The 13,896-nt window shown below is 37.5% G+C and overlaps 1 protein-coding gene across 1 annotated transcript in view; it reads left to right on the top strand.

Moving 5' to 3' along the window:
* The window catches only part of LOC145990953 (F-box only protein 47-like), a 64,888-nt gene that overhangs the window by 41,957 nt on the left and 9,035 nt on the right, over positions 1–13,896 (top strand). Inside the window, exons 7-8 of the mRNA XM_083126531.1 lie at positions 4,955–5,113; positions 13,719–13,879. Coding sequence (XP_082982657.1) covers positions 4,955–5,113; positions 13,719–13,879 — 320 coding nt within the window. The remainder of the gene's footprint in view (positions 1–4,954; positions 5,114–13,718; positions 13,880–13,896) is intronic.

The following is a 13,896-nucleotide window of genomic DNA, read 5'->3' on the forward strand; positions in this document are numbered from 1 at the left end:
GTCGCGTCGATTCGAATGTAAGATACAAATCTTCATCAGAAGAGAATATGACTGATCGCATTTTCTTTTGAATATTTAAAATGGAATTTTCCAAAACGAAATACTTACACGAACGAGACGACACACTACAGACCAACTTGGGGGTACAATGTACTGCTGTACCTCACCCATATTTTTCATAACTTTGTAAGGGGGTGTTCGGAAAACTATACTTAAACCTATATATTGAGAGATTTTGAAAATAGAGTCCCGATTAGCCTATCTGAGCATGAAGTGAATCTAGAATAAGTTTTAATAACTTCTGAGTGTAAACCGAAACAAAATAAACACAAACATGAACGAGAAGGACCTCGCCACACAGGAGACGAGATGAGGCTGTGACAATTCTCAACTCATCGCATCGCGATATCATTCCTAGGTGAAATGAATTTTTTTCTTAGATATTTAAACAGGGTTCAATTTGCGATATTATCAGAGGAGGGGGGAGGAAATTATTTTTACCTATGTATTAGGTATACTTATAATTGGACATTAATTACTTAAAATCAAATTTTGATATCGAATGCAACACAAACACAACGCCATTTTAAGTTATACCCTAAATTTTAAACTGCAAGAAAATTACATTAGTCAGATATATGCACGAGATAAATTAAACGCACTGCAGGTTCTATTGGTAGATTTTGGATTGGATTCGCCAGGTCTTTGAGTGAGATGTGAATGTTTGATTGATTTATTTGGTTTATTTTACTTCTCATTTCTGACACTCTTGGCTAATCGAGAAGTTGAGGATGAGTGATGATATGATGAAATTGATGAATACTCACAAATAACACCCATGCCCAGGCCGGGATTCGAACCTGGGATCTCTGGCGTCTTAGCACGCTAAGCTAACCCTTCCGCCACGGAGGCCGGCGAGGTGGGAATGTGTTTTGGATTTTCTTTGTAGATGCGAAAATCTTTAACTCTGACGCGCACATGCTTTTGCTTATATTGAAGTTTACCTTTTCACATAAACGAGAAATTGACATGTCACTCTAAAATACACGCATGTATCTGCATTTAATACCACTACATACAAAAAGAAACCTTGGTCGGTTCTTCATATGGTCCACCAAAGATTGAAAAGAAAACAAAACTTTTGAGCATATGGCTTTCCTTGCTTCCTCCGAGATCTGAAGAATTTCGGTTTTAGTATATGTAATAATAGTACTTTCAGTGCTTGAAGAGTGTCATTAGGTACAGCTAATTATATAACAAATAAATGCTTTGTCAAATGTTTCACAAATATTTCAAAGTTAGACTTCAAACGAGTAGATCGGGAACCATCTCAAGTCAGTCTTTTTCTTTTTTTAATACAACGCCCTACAGATGTCTGAGTAAATACCAAATACATGGCTTCTAAAATACATTAGATGTGGTACACATCTGCCATAAATTGTTTAAAGATATTTTTATGCGTAGCTATGGGAATTTAAAATTAGAATGAACTGAAGTGGAACTCTACAACAGTATGATATATTCATAATGTGGTTTCTATATCCAGATGATTATTCCTGGTTCGGGTGGCTCAAGATCCTCCTCACACCCTTTAATCTCAACCTGCATTAAAATGAATAGATGTATCTTTGCTCGCAATTTTCACATTTTGAACTCCTGATTTTCCGTTCCGTTAAATTCAAATAAGCCCAGAACGAAGTCCAGAGCTATATATGTTTCAGAATTGCTATCTGGTTTTAAAATCTGTTTAAAGAAACATAAATTCTAAGAAAAATGAAGAAAAAATAGTTATGCAAATTTTGCATTAAATAACAGGACATTCGTGTGTGGTGTTCTAAAATAGAATATTTCCCATGCCTTCACATTATACCTAAGTATCAAGGACGTATTTAGTAGGGGGTCCAGACACTTCCCCGAAAGACTTACCAAGAAGTAAAAGTAAATAATCAAATATAATTGTTTAGCATTTGTTATATAATCGATGGTTATTTCCGCTGAACTTATTGGAAGTCAAGGTATTTGGCTCATACAGCTTTGAAAGGTTCAAAAGATATATGCACACAACTAATGATAATATCCATAAGATATTAATCAGAAACTTTACTTTTCGTTAATTGGATCTAACTTTTGTTTATTATTCAATAAATATTCAATTCTTTTTCTATTTGACATTAAATTCCTTACCAGGGCAGTTGTTTTTATGCAAATCTTAGCGATCTTAACTACATGCAAGCTAGATGCTGTTATATCTCTATTATTTTACTATATTTTACCTATTCACGTAATAACAACAACACAATATGAATTAACTTACATATTTAATTAATATTTTAATTTAATTAAACATAATTATTATCATTATTATTATTATTATTATTATTATTGCAAATGTATTTCTAGGTGCAGTAGTATGTGTGTATATAGTATATATGAGGCTGAATTTTGTACCCCCCCAAATGAAAAACGTTCCTGCGCCACTGGGGGGCAGAATCAAATTTGGATCTTTGGGGCAGGGAGGCACAGGATCAAACTTAAGACTTAACTTGCAGGGTCACAATCAAACTTGGGACTGAAGTAGAGGGGGGAGTGCAGAATAAAACTTGGGTTTTGGGGGGGAAGAATTAAGCTTGGGACTTAACTGGGGGAGGGGGCAAATTAAACCTGGGTCTTAACTTGGGGAGGGCAGAATAGAACTTAGAACTTAACTTGGGAGCAGAGTGAAATTTGGGACTTAACTTTGGAGCAGAATCAAACTTGGGACTTAACTTGGGTCTTTGGGGGCAGAATCAAACTTGGGACTTAACTTGGGTTTTTGGGTGCAGAATCAAACTTGGGTCTTTGTGGAGTAGAAGCAAACTTGGGACTTTTCTGAGGGGGGCAGAATCAAACTTGGGACGGTTGCTCACAGTTGAGCCATACCTGCAAGTTTTATATATATAGTGATACGCATAGGTTTTTTAGTTTTTTAACGTTTTTAACATGAGAATAGGTTAATTGTGCAAGTTTTTAGTGATGACGAGCTTTTTAAAATACGTCTGGGGCAGGGATATAACATCTTAAATGTATCCACACCAACCATTGTCCACAATCCTTTTATTACATTTCGACGTGGTACTATGTTAGGTACCTAGTCTTTTCATACAAACCTGAAGAAGGGGATAGTTAGTCTCCGAAACATAGTTCTAAAGAAAGGAAAATAGGAACAACATACTCGCATACATAAGTACAGTTTTTAACGTCCTTTATATACCAAAGTTTCCCTTTAAAATTTAGTAACCTGAAAATTTTGAGGGGACCCCTTGCCACTGCCAAGTTACGCCTATGGAACAGAGTAATCTGGAATATTCTTCCCCTCTTACAATTTAAAGAGATGTAAATCGTGAATGGCTGCCCGCTTGCCTAACTGGAGAAAATTTATTAAATTAAATGCACATATCCTCAATACTTTGTCTTAATACAATATCAATTTGTGCAAGTGAAAGATATTTCCATATTGTTATTCTGTGTCTGCTCAGCTTATTATCATAAATATAAAAAAGCATGCTGCAGGAACAATTTTATTAAGTTATTCAGGGAAGATATAAACATGAGAAAGAAAAAAATAATTACCATAAAAAGAGAACCCAAATTTGTGTAAAGATCTTGTGAAAAGAATACCTCTGGTAGAAGAGTCGAATCCACAACACAAGACAATTAATAATAATTAACAAATAAAAAAGTAAAAATAAGAACTGCAATGCACAAAAAGATGAAGGCAACATTGCTGAGCCCGCATCTCCACATAGGGTAGCTATAATATATCCTGTTAAAGAGTATTAACAACTTAGTTGACACTGAAAAGGAAAATGTAGTGAAATATCGAAAACATTTAACATACCAGAATCATCCGTTGCAATTTCTGATGAGACGGAACTTGAAGATTCCAGATATTCACAATCCAGAATGCAGTTCCAGTCCACTTTGGCCAATTTCGAGCCCTGTTTATCCCTAGCAGAGGTGCATTGCACAGTGGTTCAGTAGTAGCGGTGCTAGACCATCTGGTATGGGTGGGCCATTGGATGACTCTCAAAGATTTGAGTGAGCATCATCTTCAAAGAAAAATGTGATTTGATGTTGACATTGTTGTTACGTGGTTCAATGAAGGAAGACTTATCATATTTATCATGACCTGTACATGTTTCTTTTACTTTTGTAATGAAATTTGTCCACTACATTTTGACAATGTTGGACATCCTGATTTTGAGTGGGTCATGGCCCACTCCGAGTGCTGCCCCTGTTTGGATCCTACTTTAAACTGGAGGTCCAGTCCCGATTGGCCTGTCTGAACATAAAGTATACTTAAACTATTGACCATAGCTTAAAAATGAATTTTGTAAAGGGTGGTTGTGTATGTAAAGTAGGATACAAACTTTTGACTATAGGTGTACCTAGATACATTTTTTCTTTTCTGGGAGTGGCACTGCAGGTCCTGCAAACATACATTTTATACATATATACGAATGTTTGAGTGTGGCATGTATACAAGATGCCACCATACATCACGGATACATTTTCAGAGGGCATAGAGAAAACGAAGTTGTTTTTTTACTCAATTATGTCTACTACAACACTCCAAAGTTTCTACTCCAAAAGTTGTGGATGGCCAGTAATTAATTATTTCTACTGTTGGAAATAAGTTGAAATTAGATTGATACCAAGAAAGCTATAAAGCAATTGAATTTGAATTATTAATAAAACAATTTCATTTATGAACATGAATTGAGGCAAAGCAACTGCTATGCAATGCTGTGTTTAAAATTGTTCACAATAAAGTATAAACACATGAAATTTGCAACATGATTTTACTGTTAGTGATTGTGTATTTGCCAACAATTCATCTACCTGTACATGTACTGAAATCTCGTAAACTATGTAATTTAACAAAGATTCATTTGTTTAATTTCTTTCTTTCCAGCAAAATTATTGTGGAAGGAAATGTCTGAAACTGTTCCCATTACTGTGCAGCAAGCACAAGAACGGTTTTCAGAATTGGCTATGGCTTTGTCAATCCTGCATAATCTTAGACAAACATGGACAGATGATGATTTATTAAGTGTTATGGAGGATCTTGTTGGTAAGCAACTTCCCAATTTTTTAAGCTTTGCATAATCTAATAATGTAACCAGCCCCCATGATGGAGTGGTTAGCACATTGCGCTACGACGCCAGGGGTCCCGGGTTCGAATCCTGGCCTGGGCATGGATGTTTGTGAGTGTCAATTTATCAATTTCATCATATCATCATTCAGTGCATCTACATGGTTATACTGAAATAATGAGCACTCTACCTGATATTGTTTCCTTAATGTCTCTAGTACTTTAAGATTGTCTTCAATCTCCGAGTATTTGAAGGGGAAAGATAAATATCCTGGCGCAGTTTTTCATTTATTCGAAACTTCATTTGGTCTGTTGTCACAATCGCAGATAATTGAAACAATTTTCAAGATTTTCACACATTGCAATATCCATAAGTCAGCAATTATATTTTTGTGTTTCTCCTGTGTTTTGAAATTTTATAGTTTATTTATGATTATAAATTTAGCTAGCTTGGGAGCTACATCGCTGACAGTATACAGTACACTTGAACACTTAATCGTGCAGTTCGCAACACTGAGGACATCAACAGACTGAAGCGATGGCACTCTGGCATTCTTTCCATCCTTGCCAATTGGAAAACAAAATTTCCCTCTACAGGGTATCCTCCCATTGGATCCTTCAAGGTCGCCTGTTGATTTTTCGGGCCCTTGCTGGCTTTGTTGGCTACAGGCTGGAGAGGGCGATATGCATGTTTTGTCAACATGCCACAAGAGGGTGTTGATGGTCTAATATCGGAAAAGGAAGAAACCTTGGAGGCTTGCAGGTTGATTCTGTTGAGGCAACACGGAAGAAATAATGTAAAACCAAAAGTTAAAGTAGTAATTTTGTAACAGTTATGCTGTGTGCCAGCACTGCTGGTCTTGCTGTACTGGACCGCACGTGCATAATGGTAATATATGGAGAAATTACTTCTCAACAACGACCATTCTCAATAATGTTGCGGACACTCAAAACTATATAATAGAGCAAAGTTACAGTGTGTGAATAACAGGGCAATTTCTGAAAATTAGAGTTGTAATAATGGGAAGACTATCTATTGTTGTTAGGGCTGTCGTTAGCAAACACAAGGCCCTGTGCAAACTATATTCACGAGGCCCTAATGTCGTCAAAATTAAAAATATGTACACCTTCATGCCTTGAAAAATTCTACACTACAACCAATGTAATTATTACTCCCCCCCCCCACACACACACCTTTTGTGTCTTCCGATGGCATAGCGGTAACTTTGTTACCTTGTAATCAAGGGTTCCGGGAACATTAATAGTCATCATCATCCTCTGTCCTTTCCTGCCTCTGGCTGGGTCGGCATAGAAGTCAAGCCTCTCCATTTTTTCATGGTCTTCCACCACTCCTCTCTTTCCACTGTCTTCCAATCTTGTCCTCTTCTCCTAACACTCTCCACTATCTGCTCTTTCCACCGACATTTTGGTTTTCCCATTTGGCCTTATTACCACTCCTTGTGCATGGTAAGCTCTTGCTGGTAGTCTTTCTGCATCCATCCTCTTCATGTGTCTGAATAATCTCATCTGTGCCTGATCTATCCTGTCCTGAAGCTTCGCCACACCCACTGTCTGTCGGATCTCCTCACTCCTTATTCTATCCTTTCTAGTCTTCCACAATATACTCCTTAAAAATTTCATCTCCACTGCCTGCATCTTTCTTTTGTCTCTCTCGTGTCATTGTCCAAGTCTCTGCTCTATACATAATTATCGGCACATAGTATGTATTATATACAAGGTGACGCAAAAGTCATCAACTAATTTTCTTAGCCTAGAGCTTGGGTTTTAAATTAAACAAAGTAGGTTTTTTTGTGTTAATCTTTTATTGATACTTGTAAGTTTTATGTCCTCAATTTTTAAAGATAACATCCAATAAATGACCACCATTCGAATTGATGCAAATCTGGGCTCTTTTTATTGCGTTTTCCATGGTGTTGGAAATAATCTGCGGGGAAATGTTTTCAATTTCATGCTGAATATTGTCCTTTAGTTGCTGTAAGTCTCTGGCTTATTCACATAAACCAATGACTTCAAATATCCCTAAAGGAAAAAATCTAGAGTGATCAAATCGGGGGACCTGGCCAGTGTAGGTGCTGGACGATTGGGAAAATGTAGTCTAAATTCTTGTTGTGTCAAGATTTCCTTGAAAATATTGTCACAATTTTTCCACGTTCTTGTGGGGTATACTTATTCATTTTCCCACACAATACATTTCGTGAGTATCTTCTATTTAACTGACAAAACTCTACTGATATAAACAACAAGATGTCAAAATAAAGGTCAGTTCAAATAGGATGACTACTTTTGCGTCACCTGTTATTACCTTCTTGCATTTCATAGGTACATCCTTGTTCCATATTAATCTTTGAACACTTTGATATAGTTCACTACCCATTTGTCCTCTTCTGTTTACCTCCTCATCTATTCTTACACTTCTCTCAATTATGCTTCCTAGATATTTGAAGCTCTCCACTACCCTCAACTCTTCCGTGTCCATCTTTATTCTTGGTTCATTTCTGGCTCTGTTTGTTGTTGTTATTAGCACCTCACTCTTTTCTGCACTGAATTTCATTCCTGTATTTCTGATTTCCTCATTCCAACTTTCAAGCTGTCTCTGTACTACTTCTTCCCTGTTCCCCCATATTACTAAGTCATCAACAAAAAACAGGGCCTTCATCTCCTCCTCTCCTATCTTCTACCCCACCTCTTCGTTAATTGCATCCAATGTAATTATGATAACGAGCAGTGGGGAAAGAGCACTTCCCTGTTTTAGTCCATTACTTATACTGAACCACTCTGTTCTTCCCACACAGCTCTGGTTGGCCTTGTATGTGCTCTGCACTCTGCATACTATCTCTTCCTCGACTCCTTTATCTCTTAGAGCCTTCCAAATCTTTGTTCTGTACATGCTATCGTATGCCTTTTCTATATCTAGGAATGCCATAATCAAATCATTTCCATACTTGTAGTGCCTTTCCTGCATTTGCCTAATGGTAAATATCAGGTCTACTGTTGATCTGCCTCTTCTAAATCCATACTGTTCTTCTCTCATGTTCAGCTCTGTTACTTCCCTTATTCTTTTCTGTAATATTTTCTCATACAACTTTGCTGAGTGGCACATAAGTGTTATTCCTCTGTAGTTTTTACATTCCTTTCTGTCACCCTTCTTGAATATGAGAACTATTAGTTCCTTTGTCCAATCCCTTGGTACTTTTCTCTCTAGCCACACTGTTTTCAACATCTGTACATTCACTGCACACCAATCACTCCTGCTCCTAGTATCACCAGAACTTCCTCTACTCCAGGTGCTCTACCTCTCTTCAGAGCTTCCTCCACTTCTTTTCATGTGATTCACTTTATCCTTCCTGTTTTCTTTTTCCTTTACTTCTTCATGTTCATTTCCTTTTTTCACATTCAGCAATTTCTCGAAATGATTTCTCCACATTCTCCTTATTTCTTCATCCTTTTCTACAATGTTTCCCCTTTCATCCCTTAGCTTATAGCTGTCTCCTCTTTCTCTTCTCCTTTCTCTCACTAATCCACACAATACTTTCTTGTTCCCATCTACATCTTCTTCTAGCACTTTAGCCCATTCTTCCATTGACTTTCTTCTTTCCTCCTTTACTACTGTTCTTGCCTCTTTCTTCTTTTCCACGTACTCTTTTCGTGCATTTTGTAATTTAACTTTAAACCATTTTCTAAATGCATCATTTTTGTTTTTCACTGCCTCTCTAGTTCTTTCATTCCACCATGTTGTTTCTTTCTTCTTTCTTTTCTTGCTTGTCCTTCCACATACCTTTTCAGCTGCCTCTACTAATTCTGTTTTAAATCTTGTCCATTCTGTTTCTACTCCTTTGGGTTCATCTCTTTGCACTTTTGTTCGCAATATTTCTTGATATTTCTCTTTTATCATCTTATCCTTCAATTCCCACACTCTTATCCTTCTCTCTTGTTCCTCCCTTCTTTTATTTTCTATCTCCTCATCTCCTACTATAAGTTCTCACTGGGTATTACTTTAATGTTGTTCATTTTCTTCTTTACTTCCTTCTTTACCAATATATAATCTATTACAGACTTTTGTTCAAGATTTCAACTGTATCTTGTAATCTTATGGCTGTCATATTTCTTCTTAAACCAGCCATTACCTACTAACAGTCCGTTTCTCTTAAAAAAAGTCCAGTAGCCTCCTTCCCTCCTCATTCCTCTGTTCCCATCCATCTGCTCCAAGTACTTGTAATCCCTTTCGACTTGTGCATTAAAATCCAGTGATGTGCACTGAGGAGTAGCTAGTCTAGCAGAGATAGATCAATCAATCTCACATCTCGAATTATATTCAAATCACAATATTTATTGTCTTGTTAAAGCCACAGTTCATATGCAACACTTTCTTTTCCACGCGCTTCTCGTCCATTGGTGTGATCCATGGGCAAAGCTGGCTGGATACCCTAGCTCGCTCTTCTTCAGCCTGACCAGTTTCCAGGTAGAAACGGCCGGCTGAAGGAAAAGGAATATTTCTACCTCTACCTCCCTTGCTCCCCGCTGCAATGGTTGAAAGCCCAGGCTTTCAGGTCCCCCCAGTCTATCTCCTATAGGACAGATTTTTTTGTTAAATCCTCTAAAGAACTCAGGGTAAAATTTTTTGCAGTACTTACGTCCTCTGTATTTACACAACCTTTTACACGTTGTACATTATGTAGGTATGTATAATATGGGATGTAGTTTTATTATTTATGAAATGGGAACGTGTTATGTGCAGACAATAATGTTATGCTGCTTTCTTTCTTTTTTCTTTTTCAAATATGGAATATATAATGATTAAATTACAAATGTGTGCTCGGACTCTCTCTCACTCTCATTTTAGTAGTGTTTTATTTAAATACACTACTCTTGGCCTCTAACAGTCATAAACACGGATGTATTTATTTGGACAAGAGAACGCGCATTCATATTGTTGTTGGTTTGGTTTATTTTACTTCACTTTTCTGCCACATTTGGTTATCACGAAAATGAGGATGAGTGATGATATGATGAAATTGATGAAGGGACCTCATATGAACAATCCAGGCCAGGATTCGAACCCGTGATGAGTGCGCATTCTTGTCCTATGTGTTGCAGTGAATAATGAAATAATTTGGAATGAAAAATGTATCTCAGAACTCAAAAAGTCAAATGAATATCATTTAAGAAACAACAAAAAAGTGTGTTGTGTTTTGTTACCTGTTTTTTTCTGTGCACTTAAAACATCAAATCAACCAACCATGGGGGAGTGGTTATCACAGCGTGCTACGACACCAGGAGTTCCGGGTTCGAACCCCGACCTGCACATGGGTGTTCTTTGTGTTTGTCCCTTCATTAATTTTATCGCATCATCTTCGCAATTAACCAAATGTGACAAAAAAGCTACGCTAAGTAACAAAAATGAAATCAAATCATTGATTGATTGCTCGATTTGGTTTATTTTACTTCGCTTATCCGCCACTTTTGGTACGATAAAATTGATGAAGGGACACACACAAAGAATACCCGTGGCCAAGCCGAGATTCGAACCCAGGATCTCTGGCTTAGAGTCAAATCAAATCGTTTTTTATTTTCGAATGTGGGTGGGGGTTATGTGTACTTTTTCTTAGTACTCATTCATCATTTTGCAATCTTTTCCTGTTATTGACATTCTTCCTTTTTTTAGGAATACTGGACCCTAAAGGGGGTAGGGGTGTGACCCACACCAATCCCCCCCCCCCTTTAGCATGCCACTGACTGCTACCCCAAGTGTCGACGTCACCGCACGTCACTGTTAAAACCACCCATCACAATTTGCCATTCCTTTCCTGTGTGTTCTTCCAAGACTTCATCAAATTCTTATTTCTCCTCCCTTGTACATCCTGTTTGTGGGGCATACACTTGAATTATTTCTATTACTTTCCCTCTTACATTCATTTTTAGTTTTATTATTCTGTCATTTAACCTTGTTACTTCCTCACTTATTCCACTTCTGCTATGGATCCAACCCCACTTAACGAAGAAAAAAATTGTCAAATGGATATTTAATACTATTTTGAAGGAAATCATTTAATTCTCTGTTATTGATGCCAACATAACCAAAATAATTTTCTTTGTTTATGGGGCTGTTATTTTTTAAAAAAACATTGTGAAAAGTTGTTATATGCAGACACAACAGCGTAGTAACTAGCTGTCAGAGTGTTGGTTATGACGTTGTTTTTGATACAGCAACCAGGCTAAAGGAGAGATTGAGATAAACTATACTCTACTCTCTGTGGGGCCCGTCTGCGGACACACACTGCTGCTACCAGTTATGAAAACAGATTGCTAAGAGCCCTAAACCTGTCCCTGTCCCTCCTAACCTAATAAAAATAACCCCTGGTGAAAGAGCCATTGAGGATCAGGGTCTACCTATCGACTGCTGGCCTCACTCCCACCTGCCAAGGTGGGATATCATCCAACCAGTTATGGGGGTTATGTGTGATCAGCACAATGAACCCCCAGCCCTTGTAGGTTTTCATGACTGGGTTACACTACTCATTCATAGTTCCCCAAATTCCTCATGGTGGTGGGTGGCCACCGGTCCCATACACAGGCCTAAATCTCAAGAGAAAAGTTTTTACGCTTCCCCCAGGAGACTTGAACCTGCATGCGTCCTGTAGCCACAGCACGAAGCATGACACCTTAGACCACAGTGCAAGACAAAGAAATGCTGCATCAGAGAAGGATACCTCAACTCTAACCTTATTCTTCAAGTCATTCATATCTCTAATAATACAATGTTGCTCTCCAGTTTGGTCCATGAGAATCAATTTAACTTTTCACTTTTTCCTAGCTATAGTTTGTTCCAAGGTGCAACTTTTCAACAATACATCTCTTGTCCTGTCTAATTTTACAGATTCATAATCAGCCCCATATTTAAAAAAAAAAAAAAAAATATCTCATGTGCTGGGCAGAGCAGTAGCGAAGGGTTAAGAATTGTCAGAGCATGAGACTCCCAAGGTTCATTCTTCTCCGTTGCAACTACAACCAGGCACTGGGAAAAGGTTGCTGCCATTTACTATTACTATTCTAGGTCAATAATGAAAATAAATAGCCGTCACTTTATACTATAATCTATTCTATATAATGAAATAAAAAATCAATAAGTACAACTCTCCCACCCATTTGTTTTACATAAGATTAAACCCCATTGGCCAAAGGAAAAAAATGAAATATTTGAATTGTGAGTTTTGTTCAGTTTGTACACGTTAAAAATTCAACTTGATAAATTGGAGGTGCACACGCTTAGCTTCCACATTTCCTCTGTCCGTGAGGGTCTAGGAGACAAGGGGCGATAGTCAATGCCACTATTGCAGTCTGACTTAACTTACATGTCTGTCTGGATCAGCTATCCTCGCCTGCAGAGCACTAAATTGTTCTGGTGGTAGAAGCTCATCTTCACGTGGTGTAGAATAACTGAGTGGAAGATATATCCTCTCATCCACTGTACTCCTGTTCCATCCACTTCACCAAAAGACACAAAGAAGCACGAGAACAAAGAACATTCTTCTCCTTCCCACACTTAACACAGTTGCACTCCTCCTCTTGTCAGAATCTCAAACACACTGTCCTGAAAAACGCACGTTTCCCTCTTCCAACAAAATTTAAGAAAAAGCCAATCAGTCCGTCAGTTCTATCGCCCTTTGGCTCCTCTGTCCTCCCTTGGACCAATGGTCAACCATCTTCCATGGTTCCTCTCCATTTACCAGGTCACTTCTTGGCGACCCCCCCCCCTTTTCACATAACACACAACTGCCAACTCGTGTCCTTATTCACCCCTAGCTTAGTTTCTGTACAAATTCTTTGTTGTAGCTTTAGTACTCTATTATTACATGTATAACCACCCTTCATTCCTATGCAATGGATAGAGGATTCTATTATTAATTAATTGTTCAAATTATGAAAATGTAAAGTTTAGTTACTTATATATAGGGGTTTGGTTATACTGAATCCTGGGGTGTCGCTGGAATGCAGGAGTTGGGATAGCCATCTTCTGGGGTGACAAAGAAAAAGACAAGAAACGGTTGACTAAGAAAACAAAGAAAAATAAAAAAAATGGGCTTGCCAACGATGAAAGAAAATATGTAAAAATTAAAAGCATAATACTAATAATAATGACAAAATAAAGGTGCGCAGTACACTATGCACAATTGTCAATGGAAAATCCACTTCAACACACTCCTTAAGGAATTTCACTTTCGAAGGCCTATGAGCAGAATGTATAGCATAACCATCTTTTACACAGAAAAACCTGGACCGGATATACAGAAAAATAAGTTCTTCTACGGACTCCCACACAATATAATGGCTTGCAAGATATACGTACTTTCATCAGAGTATGCCTTCAAGGTTTCCATAAAAATAAATGCTGCTAAATAATATCAAATATCTTTCACTCATTATTGATGATTTCAGTGTAAACGGTCATTTGTGATTGATCTGAAATTTACTCAATAAATAAATAAATGTATTCAATTCACTAATCATAATGCTAATATTCAACATAAAAAATTGTCGCTAAAGATCTAAATATATCTAATTTCAGCTGTGCCTGCCGAGTGGCTTCCTGAAAATCTATCTACACTCTTGCTTTTTGCTGGTGATGAGATTTCTTGCCAATTTTTGGCAAGCAGAGCTTTAAGTGGTAGAGTTCAAGATGTTTCCTGTTTGCTAGCTGCACTTGTGCTAGTTTGTCAAAAGTATAAGGTAAGATGAAATTATTA

Source organism: Lepisma saccharinum, chromosome 8 (assembly GCF_977018435.1).
Source record: "Lepisma saccharinum chromosome 8, izLepSacc3.1, whole genome shotgun sequence".
Taxonomy (NCBI): Eukaryota; Metazoa; Arthropoda; class Insecta; order Zygentoma; family Lepismatidae; genus Lepisma; species Lepisma saccharinum.